General features: G+C 43.9%; 1 protein-coding gene across 2 annotated transcripts in view; it reads left to right on the forward strand.

Moving 5' to 3' along the window:
* LOC120039098 (syntaxin-1A-like) overlaps window positions 1-4,468 on the forward strand; it is a 33,547-nt gene extending 29,079 nt beyond the window's left edge. Inside the window, exon 7 of one of the 2 annotated variants that reach the window (XM_038984626.1) lies at window positions 2,766-4,468. In XM_038984626.1, the coding sequence (XP_038840554.1) occupies window positions 2,766-2,849 (84 nt within the window). In that variant the 3' untranslated portion in view covers window positions 2,850-4,468. Of the gene's footprint in view, window positions 1-293; window positions 404-2,765 lie in introns of those variants that run through there. The other variant, XM_038984627.1, reaches the window with a different exon arrangement.
* Window positions 4,469-16,523: the final 12,055 nt, after the last annotated feature.

Consider the following 16,523-nt stretch of genomic DNA (forward strand, 5'->3'; position numbering starts at 1 on the left):
TCTCTCTCCACTACTCCATCCCATCCATCCATCCATCCATCCATCCATCTCTCTCTCTCTCTCTCTCTCTCTCTCTCTCTCTCTCTCTCTCTCTCCACTACTCCATCCCATCCATCCCTCTCTCTCTCTCTCTCTCTCTCTCTCCACTACTCCATCCCATCCATCCCTCTCTCTCTCTCTCTCTCTCTCTCCACTACTCCATCCCATCCATCCATCTCTCTCTCTCTCTCTCCACTACTCCATCCCATCCATGTCTCTCTCTCTCTCTCCTCCCTCTCCGTCTTCCCGTGCAGAAGAGGATCCTGATAGGGGTTTGCCTTGCTGTCTCTCTGACCATCCTCATCATCTCTCTGGCTGTGGGGCTCAGTTAGGGGAGCCACCGACATCCAGACCTTGTCCTGAGGCTGGGTAACCCCTCTGGGCTGAGAGAGGCCTGGTTTAGGGCCTTGGCACCTCCCTGGAGGATGGCTCCAAGTCTTCCACACTCTGGTCTAGCTTCACCCACCATGGTTAAAACAAGTCAAATAGTGAAGAGCTGGAACACATAGTTACTGGGCAGACAGGTTCTGTACCCCCAGCACATTGACTCGGGTACCGGTACCCCCTGTATATAGCCTCGTTATTGTATTGTGTTACTTTTTAAAAACCATGTTTAACTTTAGTTTATTTGGTAAATAGTGAAGAACACAGGTTCTGCTACTACTTCATGTTGAGGATGGCCACATCCATTGAGATCCCATGGACACTATTGATAGATCTCAATGAAAATACCTGTTGATGGAATTTATATGTTTAAATGAATGATTAGAATATTCCACCCTGAAACCATATAAGGACAGTGAAATTGATCAGAATCATAAAATTATAATTAATGATACCAACGTCAGGATAGTGGGTTTGATTCCCGGGTCCACCCGTACATGAAATGGGCTGGTAGTTGCTTTGTTTTATACGTGTTAATAACTGCTAAATGCCAGATATTATTGACCTGTCTGTGTCTGCGCGACATCACCTTACACGTGTGTCCGCACGCCATCACCCTACACGTGTGTCCGCACGTCATCACCCTACACGTGTGTCTACACGTCATCACCCTACACGTGTGTCTACACGTCATCACCCTACACGTGTGTCCGCACGCCATCACCCTACACGTGTGTCCGCACGCCATCACCCTACACGTGTGTCCGCACGTCATCACCCTACACGTGTGTCTGCACATCATCACCCTACACGTGTGTCTGCACATCATCACCCTACACGTGTGTCTGCACGTCATCACCCTACACGTGTGTCCGCACGCCATCACCCTACACGTGTGTCTGCACATCATCACCCTACACGTGTGTCCGCACGCCATCACCCTACACGTGTGTCCGCACGCCATCACCCTACACGTGTGTCCGCACGTCATCACCCTACACGTGTGTCTGCACATCATCACCCTACACGTGTGTCTACACGTCATCACCCTACACGTGTGTCCGCACGTCATCACCCTACACGTGTGTCTGCACATCATCACCCTACACGTGTGTCTACACGTCATCACCCTACACGTGTGTCTACACGTCATCACCCTACACGTGTGTCTACACGTCATCACCCTACACATGTGTCCGCACGCCATCACCCTACACGTGTGTCCGCACGCCATCACCCTACACGTGTGTCCACACGTCATCACCCTACACGTGTGTCTGCACATCATCACCCTACACGTGTGTCTACACGTCATCACCCTACACGTGTGTCTACACGTCATCACCCTACACGTGTGTCCGCACGCCATCACCCTACACGTGTGTCCGCACGCCATCACCCTACACGTGTGTCCGCACGCCATCACCCTACACGTGTGTCCGCACGCCATCACCCTACACGTGTGTCCGCACGCCATCACCCTACACGTGTGTCTGCACGTCATCACCCAACACGTGTGTCGGCACGTCATCACCCTACACGTGTGTCCACACGCCATCACCCTACACGTGTGTCTACACGCCATCACCCTACACGTGTGTCTGCACGTCATCACCCTACACGTGTGTCCGCACGCCATCACCCTACACGTGTGTCTGCACGTCATCACCCTACACGTGTGTCCGCACGCCATCACCCTACACGTGACCCAGTCATGTTGTATGAGGGCTGCTGTGTTGTGAAGGAGATGTTTTGCATGCAGAAGTACCGTGCAGTGTATGAATCATTATCTATGACCGCAATCAACTACTGGCTGTGCTATGTACTGTGCATGGCTTCTGTTTTCAGAGAAACCATGTATTTAAACAGATAATATAGACCAAAGCGGAATGGGACAGAATTCAGAATGCAGAATACAGAATAAAAGAATGCAGAATGCAGAATAAAATAATACAGAATACAGAATAAAAGACTACAGAATGCAGAATACAGAATAAAAGAATACAGAATGCAGAATACAGAATAAAAGAATGCAAAATGCAAAATGCAGAATAAAATAATACAGAATACAGAATAAAAGACTACAGAATACAGAATGCAGAATACAGAATACAGAATGCAGATTGCAGAATGCAGAATGCAGAATACAGAATAAAAGAATACAGAATACAGAATGTGGAAATTGTTCTACCTGACCTGTAGCACTCCAATACTGTCTGTGAGAATAATCTTAAATGCTGTGTTATTAATGACCTGTTGTTTCAGTGTTTTTATCTGTAACACATTTTCCTCCTCTCTTCACATGCTGCCTGGGATGTTTGTTCCTCTTTTAAAACGTGCAGAAGAAAATTCTGATCATTATTTGCTGTGTGATTCTGGGAATCGTCATTGCTTCTACAATTGGAGGATATCTAGGTATAGCCTGAGACACACACCGAACGTCACACATACAGGTCTACAAGTGGGCCCGTTTCCCCTGAATACAACACACACACACACACATACAGGTCTACAAGTGGGCCCGTTTCCCCTGAATACAACACACACACACACACACACACACACATACAGGTCTACAAGTGGGCCCGTTTCCCCTGAATACAACACACACACAAACACATACTATACAGGTCTACAAGTGGGCCCGTTTCCCCTGAATACAACACACACAAACACACACACATACCGGTCTACAAGTGGGCCCGTTTCCCCTGAATAAAACACACACCCACATACACACACATACAGGTCTACAAGTGGGCCCGTTTCCCCTGAATACAACACACACACACATACAGGTGTACAAGTGGGCCCGTTTCCCCTGAATACAACACACACACACATACAGGTGTACAAGTGGGCCCGTTTCCCCTGAATACAACACACACACACATACAGGTGTACAAGTGGGCCCGTTTCCCCTGAATACAACACACACACACATACAGGTGTACAAGTGGGCCCGTTTCCCCTGAATACAACACATACACACACATACAGGTGTACAAGTGGGCCCGTTTCCCCTGAATACAACACACACACACATACAGGTGTACAAGTGGGCCCGTTTCCCCTGAATACAACACACACACACATACAGGTCTACAAGTGGGCCCATTTCCCCTGAATACAACACACACACACATACAGGTGTACAAGTGGGCCCGTTTCCCCTGAATACAACACACACACACATACAGGTGTACAAGTGGGCCCGTTTCCCCTGAATACAACACACACACACATCCATACAGGTGTACAAGTGGGCCCGTTTCCCCTGAATACAACACACACATACATACAGGTGTACAAGTGGGCCCGTTTCCCCTGAATACAACACACACACACATACAGGTGTACAAGTGGGCCCGTTTCCCCTGAATACAACACACACACACATACAGGTGTACAAGTGGGCCCGTTTCCCCTGAATACAACACACACACACATACAGGTGTACAAGTGGGCCCGTTTCCCCTGAATACAACACACACACACATACAGGTGTACAAGTGGGCCCGTTTCCCCTGAATACAACACACACACACATACAGGTGTACAAGTGGGCCCGTTTCCCCTGAATACAACACACACACACATACAGGTGTACAAGTGGGCCCGTTTCCCCTGAATACAACACACACACACATACAGGTGTACAAGTGGGCCCGTTTCCCCTGAATACAACACACACACACATACAGGTGTACAAGTGGGCCCGTTTCCCCTGAATACAACACACACACACATACAGGTGTACAAGTGGGCCCGTTTCCCCTGAATACAACACACACACACATACAGGTGTACAAGTGGGCCCGTTTCCCCTGAATACAACACACACACACATACAGGTGTACAAGTGGGCCCGTTTCCCCTGAATACAACACACACACACATACAGGTGTACAAGTGGGCCCGTTTCCCCTGAATACAACACACACACACATACAGGTGTACAAGTGGGCCCGTTTCCCCTGAATACAACACACACACACATACAGGTGTACAAGTGGGCCCGTTTCCCCTGAATACAACACACACACACATACAGGTGTACAAGTGGGCCCGTTTCCCCTGAATACAACACACACACACATACAGGTCTACAAGTGGGCCCGTTTCCCCTGAATACAACACACACACACATACAGGTCTACAAGTGGGCCCGTTTCCCCTGAATGCAACATCCTGTGTTCCTCGGCACAAAGCTCATTGTGATCAATTATACACACACCGTGTACAGGACAAAGATTGTCATTTCTGCATGACTTCCTTCTTTGTAAATGTGTGTGTTTTCTGTAAAGTGTTTATCTGAGTGTTGTGAAAGATTTTGAAATGTTTCCAAAATGTATTTTTTTAACGGGGGGGTGGGGGGGGGGGGGGGGGGGGGTGTAAGAAACTACTGTTATACATACGAACACATTCCAAACATCCAAATGTTGTGTTGACTCCGTTTTGAAACGCTAATGTATCCTAACAAGCCACCACATTTCAGACTTTTCCAGACACGGTTATTTTGATAATCAATGAATGGTTATAACCCAGGATCTCACGTCTGCCAAACAAGTCAGTAGTGTTTTTTTATTTACTGAAATTCCATAATTTTAGACTTGACTGACATTATATTACACATATTACACATATTATGTCATATATATAATATTAATATAAATTATGTCATATGTCATATAATCTTACAATGTAATCATATTTAATATTAATTTAATATGATGTCATATGTAAATATTATATTATGTTTGATAATGATGAGGTCAGTAAAACCTGGACATTCTGCCCCTCTCACTGGGTTCCATAGACCCTAACTCACAACACTGGGTTCCATAGACCCTAACTCACAACACTGGGTTCCATAGACCCTAACTCACAACACTGGGTTCCATAGACCCTAACTCACAACACTGGGTTCCATAGACCCTAACTCACAACACTGGGTTCCATAGACCCTAACTCACAACACTGGGTTCCATAGACCCTAACTCACAACACTGGGTTCCATAGACCCTAACTCACAACACTGGGTTCCATAGACCCTAACTCACAACACTGGGTTCCATAGACCATAACTCACAACACTGGGTTCCATAGACCCTAACTCACAACACTGGGTTCCATAGACCCTAACTCACAACACTGGGTTCCATAGACCCTAACTCACAACACTGGGTTCCATAGACCCTAACTCACAACACTGGGTTCCATAGACCCTAACTCACAACACTGGGTTCCATAGACCCTAACTCACAACACTGGGTTCCATAGACCCTAACTCACAACACTGGGTTCCATAGACCCTAACTCACAACACTGGGTTCCATAGACCCTAACTCACAACACTGGGTTCCATAGACCCTAACTCACAACACTGGGTTCCATAGACCCTAACTCACAACACTGGGTTCCATAGACCCTAACTCACAACACTGGGTTCCATAACTCACACTACTGGGTTCCATAGACCCTAACTCACAACACTGGGTTCCATAGACCCTAACTCACAACACTGGGTTCCATAGACCCTAACTCACAACTCTTGCACGGTTTATTTCAAGATACGGTGACGTTATGTGTTCTGTGGGAAACTAAAGAGGAAATGGATGTGGATGTGGGTTTGGTCGTTACTCATGAGCAGTGGTGGAAAAAGAACCCACTTGTCATACTTGAGTAAAAGTAAAGATACCTTAATAGAAAATGACTCAAGTAAAAGTGAAAGTCACCCAGTAAAATACTACTTGAGTAAAAGTCTAAAAGTATTTGGTTTTAAATGTACTTAAGTATCAAAAGTATAAATCATTTAAAATGTCTTATATTAAGTAAACCATACGACACCATTTTCTTGTTTCTTTTTAATGTACGGATAGCTATGGGCACACACCAACACTTAGACATCATTTACTAACGAAGTATTTGTGTGAGTCTGCCAGATCAGAGGCAGTAGGGATGACCAGTGATGTCCTCTTGATAAGTGCGTGAATTAGACAATGTTCCTGTCCTGCTAAGCATTAAACATGTAACGAGTACTTTTGGGTTTCAGAGAAAATGTATGGAGTGTACATTATTAAATGTATGAAAATGTACATTATTTTCTTTCGGAATGTAGTGAAGTAAAAGTAAAAGTTGTCAAATATAAATTGTAAAGTACAGATACCCCCAAAAACTACATAACTAGTACTTTCAAGTATTTTTAATTAAGTACTTTACACCACTGCTCGTGATATTGCTCCATAAGGAGTCCGTATTTCTACATTTGTTATTTTTATTATGTCACATCCTATTCTGGAAGGTCAAGACCCTCATTTTAACTATCACCTTCACAGTATCCCATAATGCCTTACCTACTGTACAATACTGCCTGCTGAATTACAGGGTTGTGTTTGTGTGTGTGAGAGAGAGAGAGAGAGAGAGAGAGAGAGAGGAGAGAGAAAGAGTGAGAGAGAGAGAGAGAGAGAGAGAGAGGAGAGAGAAAGAGAGAGAGAGAGGAGAGAGAAAGAGAGAGAGAGAGGAGAGAGAAAGAGAGAGAGAGAGAGGAGAGAGAAAGAGAGAGAGAGAGGAGAGAGAAAGAGAGAGAGAGAGGAGAGAGAAAGAGAGAGAGAGAGAGGAGAGAGAAAGAGAGAGAGAGAGGAGAGAGAAAGAGAGAGAGAGAGCATTTTAATGTCTGAACCAATGTTTTTTTTGTGTACAAAGTGTATATCATTTGTCTGAGGAATAGCATCTACCACTGCCAATGATTGTAAATATGCTGTTGAGATGGAGTCTAGATGGTTGGTCTCTATTTGTTCTGCTCTGTGAACTCTGTTATTTTATGTTCCTGTTGAACTGCATTTTAGCTTTAACAAAAAGGCTGGGATTCATTCAAACCCACCATAGCAATGTTTAGGCAATGTCTTTATTTACAATATTCATCTCGTGTACACACACTTCTAATTCTGAAACGTGAAAGCATACCTGCTAGTAGTTGTATGTTTTTATACATTACCCAAGACCAATCTGACTTTATTTGACCATTTGGAGAGCGAAAAAAGCTACTGTGTAAATATTGCAATGCGGGTTTGATTGAATTGAGCCCCAGGTATTTTGTCCTACCATTCTACTCAGTTCTGTTTGGTTGGTCTGTGAGGGAGAAAATAGATCACAAGCAAACCACAACCATGATGCCTACTCAACGTGTTGCCTTGGTGTTGTGATGCTGTGTTTTGCTTTTGTTACCATTATTAAGTAAAGTTTGTCTGTACGTAATCTTTGTGATGCCTCTCTCTTTTTTTTCATTAGTCTTAGGCCCATTGCACATGCCCACTCACCACCTATCCACCAGACAGATGTCAGATCAGCATTTTATTGATATTTGATACAGTTGTCAGTGGTCGTAACTAGCAAAGGATCATGGTCGATGTAGTCTTTTTTCATCCTGCCTGAAAGTCAACTGGGAGTGTCCTCATAGCCTGCTGGCCCGTGATTGGTGTAAGCGTGTGATCCAGTGTGGCGACAAATGTAGTAGTCAGAATGGATCACAATTTAATTATTTAAATATCTCGATTTGTAGCAAACTTTAAAATAATTCACTGTGGAGATCGAACACGATCATAATAAACACATTTTAGAGCCCAAAACGGTAGTCTAAAAATGTATTGTTTGGCCATTCAGGCGATCATTATTTACACAGGCTTTCTAGGGCAGACCACGGCTTTAGGTAACGTAAACTCACGTAAACTCGTACATCGCCTTGGTCCGTACAATTGGCCTTATTTTAGCGCCCCAAAAACGTAATACTTCCAGATCAACTGTAATGTCAATACCATTGTAAAGCACAATTTCTCCCCTTTCCAACAAAATCGATTACATGACCTAAACGCTGCCCGTTTCTGCATAATTCAAGCAGGCAATGAGCCATGTCGGTCTTTATAAAACTGGCGGGTGGGGAAGCGAAACTAATGCGTGGTAGTAAGAAGGACAGATGTCGTGTGGGAAAATTGCTTTTTTCACTCGATCTGTCCAACTTATCACCTTATCGCCTCTAAAATGTAAATAAAACACTATAAAGAGTTTATATAATGTGTCATTACATACCTATTTGAAGGTTTGTGTCGAATTTGAATCGGGTTTTTAGGGCGGTGCTAAAGTGATCTTAGAAGTAAACAGCGGCTTTGAGAATGATGATGAATGACTAGGTATCCCCCCATACCCCGTCACTGTACATTTCTTGTTTTTAAACGATGAGAGAAGTGCTACACCTGGTGGAAAGAGATTGTAAGACAGAAATAGTTGCTTTATGCGTGCTGTACGTTACGACATGACACGTCACGATGTAACGGAGGGTCAGTTTTTTCAACTTTTCTCCAATACTATAGAGCCCTTACCATGTCGATCAACGCTTGAATAGAAACCTAGTTCACACCCCCGATTTTGAAGTCAACACAGTCGCTACAGTCCCATTAGTTTTCTTTGTACCCTCGTTTGAATGTCGCGGTTACGCACATTTGTACGGAATGGGGTGAGTTTACATTACCGCTAGCTTGCTAGGCAGTATCAGACCAGCAGAGCTCTTCACTTCACGCTCCAGACCGGACACTGGGGGCCTGTACCTAACTAGCTAGCTAGCTAGCTAATCGTGAATGCCAAAAGACGCAGCTAGCTAGACTCGGGAGCTCATGGGCACACAGGCTACAGTAGCCAACTGGTCAGACATGATTACACCATGGGCAACAGTGACTCACGACTAGTTTGTTTTCAGACAAATATGTTCAACTCATAGTTATTTTATCCAGTGACCACTGCATTTAGGAGGATAGATAAATTACTGAATTGTAGCTAGCTAGCTCACTGGCCAGGCAGTAGCCACTACTAGCCAACAAATCATGGCTAGTAGTGGCTATCCTTTGATACATTTTGGTTAACAAGTAGTTGATATAGAATTTTGTGATCAATTTACATAAATTTAAATTATCCTAATCGGTCTGCAACCCAGAGTGTGTAAAGTTCTGGTTTAAATGAAACAGACAGAATTCCCAGCTCACAATTACTCAAACCCAGTTTTATTCACGAGAGCTCTACCGTTCACATACAAAGACGTTCCTTTTATAACATACTTCTAACCTACACACACACATACACACTAACATTAGGAGAGCTATCTTCTTCTCTACAATTCTCACCACAGTTTCTCACTACCCAGCTGACAGTTCCAGTCCCCCCCAGATAAGGGAAACCTGGAGGGGTGTTCCCTGTCCTATCTTATCTTCCCAGAGTTAAAGCAGGGTCGGTTCAACCATAGTTTAATTGTTTCTAGGTGTTTTCTTAAGCATACACACATTCCTCTCTTCCCCAGTCCAACCTAGTTGGACTTATGTTTAATACTTTTAATTACTCCATATCCATGCTACATAACCTCTAATCCCTAATGGTTAAGTTTACGGGTAGAATTATTTAATCATTTATATTTAAACCTTATAAACTCTTTTATCAGTAGTGGACTACCATAATGTATTTGGTGATTGTGAAGAGACCTTTGGTGGCATGTCTTGTGGGGTCTGTATGCGTGTCCGAGCTGTGTGTTAGTAGTTTATACAGACACCTCGGTCCATTCAGCATGACAACACTTACAAAAACAAGCTGTGATGGAAGTCAATCTCAACTCCACTTTGAGCCATGAGATATTTACATGCATATTATTAATGCTAGCTCTCTCCGTGTATATTTAAGGGCCAGCCGTGACCACACGACTGAACAGTAGTCCAGGTGTGACAAAACTAGGGCCTGTAGGACCTGCCTTGTTGATAGTGTTGTTAAAAAGGCAGAGTAGAGCTTAATTATGGACAGACTTCTCCCCATTTTAGCTACTGTTGTATCAACATGTTTTGAACATGACAGTTTAAAATCCAGTTAATCCAATTAGTTTAGTTACCTCAACTTGCTCAATTTCCACATTATTTATTGCAAGATTTAGTTGAGGTTTGGGGTTTGTTAAGTGAATGATTTGTCCCAAATACAATGCTTTTAGTTTTTTTTTTAATGTAGGACTAACTTATTCCTTGCCACCCATTCTGAAATGAACTGCAGCTCTTCGTTAAGTGTTACAGTGATTTCACTCGCTGTAGTAGCTGACGTGTATAGTGTTGAGTCATCCGCATACAGTCGTGGCCAAAAGTTTTGAAAATGACACAAATATTAATTTTCACAAAGTCTGCTGCCTCAGTGTCTTTAGATATTTTTGTCAGATGTTACTATGCAATACTGAAGTATAATTACAAGCATTTCATAAGTGTCAAAGGCTTTTATTGACAATTACATGAAGTTGATGCAAAGAGTCAATATTTGCAGTGTTGACCCTTCTTTTTCAAGACCTCTGCAATCCGTCCTGGCATGCTGTCAATTAACTTCTGGGCCACATCCTGACTGATGGCTGCCCATTCTTGCATAATCAATGCTTGGAGTTTGTCAGAATTTGTGGGTTTTTGTTTGTCCACCCGCCTCTTGAGGATTGACCACAAGTTCTCAATGGGATTAAGGTCTGGGGAGTTTCCTGGCCATGGACCCAAAATATTGATGTTTTGTTCCCCGAGCCACTTAGTTATAACTTTTGCCTTATGGCAAGGTGCTCCATCATGCTGGAAAAGGCATTGTTCGTCACCAAACTGTTCCTGGATGGTTGGGAGAAGTTGCTCTCGGAGGATGTGTTGGTACCATTCTTTATTCATGGCTGTGTTCTTAGGCAAAATTGTGAGTTAACCCACTCCCTTGGCTGAGAAGCAACCCCACACATGAATGGTCTCAGGATGCTTTACTGTTGGCATGACACAGGACTGATGGAAGCGCTCACCTTGTCTTCTCCGGACAAGCTTTTTTCCGGATGCTCCAAACAATTGGAAAGGGGATTCATCAGAGAAAATGACTTTACCCCAGTCCTCAGCAGTCCAATCCCTGTACCTTTTGCAGAATATCAGTCTGTCCCTGATGTTTTTCCTGGAGAGAAGTGGCTTCTTTGCTGCCCTTCTTGACACCAGGCCATCCTCCAAAAGTCTTTGCCTCACTGTGCGTGCAGATGCACTCACACCTGCCTGCTGCCATTCCTGAGCAAGCTCTGTACTGGTGGTGCCCCGATCCCGCATCTGAATCAACTTTAGGAGACGGTCCTGGAGCTTGCTGGACTTTCTTGGGCGCCCTAAAGCCTTTTTCACAACAATTGAACTGCTCTCCTTGAAGTTCTTGATGATCCGATAAATGGTTGATTTAGGTGCAATCTTACTGGCAGCAATATCCCTGCCTGTGAAGCCCTTTTTGCGCAAAGCAATGATGACGGCACGTGTTTCCTTGCAGGTAACCATGGTTGACAGAGGAAGAACAATGATTCCAAGCACCACCCTCCTTTTGAAGCTTCCAGTCTGTTATTCGAACTCAATCAGCATGACAGAGTGATCTCCAGCCTTGTCCTTGTCAACACTCACACCTGTGTTAACGAGAGAATCACTGACATGATGTCAGCTGGTCCTTTTGTGGCAGGGCTGAAATGCAGTGGAAATGTTTTTGGGGGATTCAGTTCATTTGCATGGCAAAGAGGGACTTTGCAATTAATTGCAGTTCATCTGATCACTCTTCATAACATTCTGGAGTATATGCAAATTGCCATCATACAAACTGAGGCAGCAGACTTTGTGAAAATTAATATTCGTGTCATTCTCAAAACTTTTGGCCACGACTGTACATTAGACTCAAAGCCAGTGGCATGTCATTAGTAAAGATTGAAAAAAGTAAGGGGCCTAGACAGCTGCCCTGGGGAATTCCTGATTCCACCTGGATTATGTTGGCGAGGCTTCCATTAAAGAACACATTCTGTGTTGTGTTTGACAGGTAACTCTTTATTCACAATATAGCAGGGGATGTAAAGCCTTAACACATACACTACCGATCAAAAGTTTGGGGTCACTTAGAAATGCCCTTGTTTTTGAAAGAAATGCACATTTTTGTCCATTAAAATGACATCATATTGATCAGAAATACAGTGTAGACATTGTTAATGTTGGGGCGGCAGGTAGCCTAGTGGTTAGAGCGTTGGACTAGTAACCGGAAGGTTGCAAAATCGAATATCCGAGCTGACAAGGTAAAAATCTGTCTTTCTGCCCCTGAACAAGGCAGTTAACCCACTGTTCCTAAGCCGTCATTGAAAATAAGAATTTGTTCTTAACTGACTTGCCTCGTTAAATAAAGGTAAAAATAAATAAAAAAATGTTGTGAATGACTATTGTAGCTGGAAACAGCTGATTTTTAATGGAATATTTACATAGGCGTACAGAGACCCATTATCAGCAACCATCACTCCTGTGTTCCAATGGCACGTTGTGTTAGATAATCCAAGTTGATCATTTTAAAAGATCATTAGAAAATCCTTTTGCAATCATGTTAACACAGCTGAAAACTGTTGTTCTGATTAAAGAAGCAATAAAACTGTCCCTTCACAGAATAGCGCAAACTAGCTGAATAGAAAGAGGAATGGGAGGCCCCGGTGCTCAACTGAGCAAGAGGACAAGTACATTGGAGTGTCTAGTTTGAGAAACAGACACCTCACAAGTCATCAACTGGCAACTTCATTAATTAAATAGTACCCGCAAAAAAAGTCTCAACGTCAACAGTGAAGAGGCGACTCCGGGATGCTGGCCTTCTAGGCAGAGTTGCAAAGAAAAAGCCATATCTCAGACTGGCCAATAAAAATAAAAGATTAAGATGGGCAAAAGAACACAGACACTGGACAGAGGAACTCTGCTTGGCTCCAAGTAGCTAGGGACTTTAATGCAGGGAAACTTAAATCCGTTTTACCAAATTTCTATCAGCATGTTAAATGTGCAACCAGAGGGAAAACAACTCTGGACCACCTTTAGTCCACAGAGACACATTCAAAGCTCTTCCTCGCCCTCCATTTGGCAAATCTGCAAATCTGAATCATAATTCTACCCTCCTGATTCCTGCTTACAAGCAAAAACTAAAGCAGGAAGCACCAGTGACTAGATCAATAAGAAAGTGGTCAGATGAAGCAGATGCTAAGCTACTAGACTGTTTTGCTACCACAGACTGGAATATGATCCGGGATTCCTCCAATGGCATTGAGGAGTACATCACATCAGTCATTGGCTTCATCAATAAGTACATTAATGACGTCTTCCCCACAGTGACCGTACGTACATACCCCAACCAGAAGCCTTAGATTACAGGCAATATCCGCAATAAGCTAAAGGCTAGAGTTGCCGCTTTCAAGGAGCGGGACTCTAATTTCTTATAAGAAATCCTGCTATGCCCTCCGACAAACCATCAAACAGGCAAAGCATCAATACAGGACTAAGATCGAATTGTATTACACCAGCTCTGACGCTCGTCGGTTGTGGCAGGGCTTGCAAACCATTACAGACTACAAAGGGAAGCACAGCCGAGAGAGCTGCCCAGTGACACGGGCCTACCAGACGAGATAAACTACTTCTATGCTCGCTTCGAGGTAAATAACACTGAAACATGCATGAGAGCACCAGCTGTTCCGGAAGACTGGCTTTGGAGAGCGTGATCCCACAATGTGAGATAAAGACATTTATACAGGTCAACAAGGCCACAGGGCAGATTACCAGGACGTGTACTGCGAGCATGCGCTGACCAACTGGCAAGTGTGTTCACTGACATTTTCAACCTCTCCCTGTCCGAGTCTGTAACACCAACATGTTTTCAGCAGACCACCATAGTGCCTGTGCCCGAGAACACTAAGGAAGTGTTAATGTGGTAGTGCTAAGGTAATCCAGGGAGACAGGTGTTTTCTCCATCTCCTTAGCTATTCATCCACTAATTCCACTGATTTCATAACTCGGTCCTCCAGAAAGTGGAGAGCAACACTTATGCAGTTCTATTAAGCAATATTTTTTTAATAAGCTGCGTTAGACAGGATTACCTACACATCCTGAGCAGCTCAAATAGACAGAAGCGAGCTATATGGCAGACCAATCTGAACCAATCAAATTTTATTTGTCACATGCGCCAAATACAACAGCATTTCACCTTACAGTGAAATGCTTACTTACAAGCCCTTAACCATCAGTGCAGTTTTAAGAAAAGACCTAAAAAAAGTAAGAGATAAGAATTACAAATAATTAAGGAGCAGCAGTAAATAACACTACCGGGGCTATATACAGGGGGTACCGGTACAGTGTCAATGTGCTGGGGCACCGGTGTCGAGGTAATTGAGGTAATATGTACATGTAGGTAGAGTTATTAAAGTGACTATGCATGGATAATAACAGAGAGTAGCAGCAGTGTAGAAAGGGTGGAGAGGGGGGGCAATGCAAATAGTCTGGGTAGCCATTTTATTAGATGTTCAGGAGTCTTATGGCTTGGGGGTAGAAGCTGTTTAGAAGTCTCTTGGACGTCGACTTGGCGCTCCGGTACTGCCTGCCGTACGGTATCAGAGAGAACAATCTATAGCTAGGGTGGCTGGAGTCTTTGACAATTTTTAGGGCCTTCCTCTGACACCGCCTGGTATAGAGGTCCTGGATGGCAGGTAGCTTGGCCCCGGTGATGTACTGGGCCGTACGCACTACCCTCTTTGTGGTCTTGTGGTCGGAGGCTGAGCAGTTTCCATACCAGGCAGTGATGCAACCAGTCAGGATGCTCTCGATGGTGCAGCTGTAAAACCTTTTGAGGATCTGAGGACTGATGCCAAATATTTTCAGGCTGCTGAGGGGGAATTTGTTCTTAACTGACTTGGTTGAATAAAAAAAATACAGTGTATATACAGAAGTGTGTGGACACCCCTTCAAATTAGTGAATTCGGCTATTTCGGTCACACCCATTGCTGACAGGTGTATAGAATCGAGCACACAGCCATGCAATCTCCATAGACAAACATTGTCTAACTCTACAGATAGCACTACACCCGCAATAAGAACTGCTAAAAAAAAATGGTATGTGACCAATACAATTTGATTTGAAAAGTCATAGTCAATCGATCAATAATATAATAATATTTTTAGCAAACATTTTTATCATTAATTTAAAATCTATAGAAACTATGAGAATAGAAAGGTTCAGAACTTTTGTGAAAAATCACAGAACAGTTGAAAAATATGAGGCAAAAATAGATGCTGTTAAGAGATAGATGGGAGGGGTTGAGAGGAGCTGAAGGGATTAAAAACTACAAGATAACTAATGAGCTGCCTCTGTGAAGTGGAAACGTCTACTGTAGAAACAACAACGGCTCAGCCTCGAAGTGGTAGGCCACACAAGCTCACAGAACGAGACTGCCGAGTGCTGAAGCGTGAAGCAAATAAATATCGTCTGTCCTAGGTTGCAACACTCAGTTTTAAACTGCCTCTGGAAGCAACGTCACCACAAAAACTGTTCGTCAGGACCTTCATGAAATGATTTTTCATGGCCGAGCAGCCGCACACAAGCCTGAGATCACCATGCACAATCCCAAGCGTCGGCCGGAGTGTTGTGAAGTTTGCCGCCATTGGACTTTGGAGCAGTGGAAACGCATTCTCTGGAGTGATGAATCACGCTTCACCATCTGGCAGTCCTACGGACTAATCTGGGTTTGGCAGATGCCAGACGAAAGCTGCCTGTCTGAATGCATAGTGCCAACTGTAAAGTTTGGTGGAGCAGGAATAATGGTCTGGGAAAGTTTATGGTTCGGGCTAGGGCCCTAAGTTCCACTGAAGGGAAATCTTAATGCTACAGAATACAATTACATTCTAGACGATTCTGTGTTTCCAACTTTGTGGCAACAGTTTTGGGAAGGCCCTTTCCTGTTTCAGCATGACAATGCCCCTGTGCACAAACAAAAGTATATACAGAAATGGTTTGTAGAAATCGGTGTGGAAGAACTTGACTGGCCTCCGCAGAGACCTGACCTCAACCCCATCAAACACCTTTGGGATGAATTGGAAGACGATTTGTACATGCTTCAGAACTCGGCGGTCCCATCCTGTGAGCTTGCGTGATCTACCACTTCGCGGCTGAGCCGTTGTTGCTCCAAGACGTTTCCACTTCACAATAACAGCACTTACAGTTGACCGGGGCAGCTCTAGCAGGGCAGAAATTTGACAAACTGACTTGTT

This window comes from Salvelinus namaycush, unplaced genomic scaffold (assembly GCF_016432855.1).
Source record: "Salvelinus namaycush isolate Seneca unplaced genomic scaffold, SaNama_1.0 Scaffold253, whole genome shotgun sequence".
NCBI classification, from domain to species: Eukaryota; Metazoa; Chordata; class Actinopteri; order Salmoniformes; family Salmonidae; genus Salvelinus; species Salvelinus namaycush.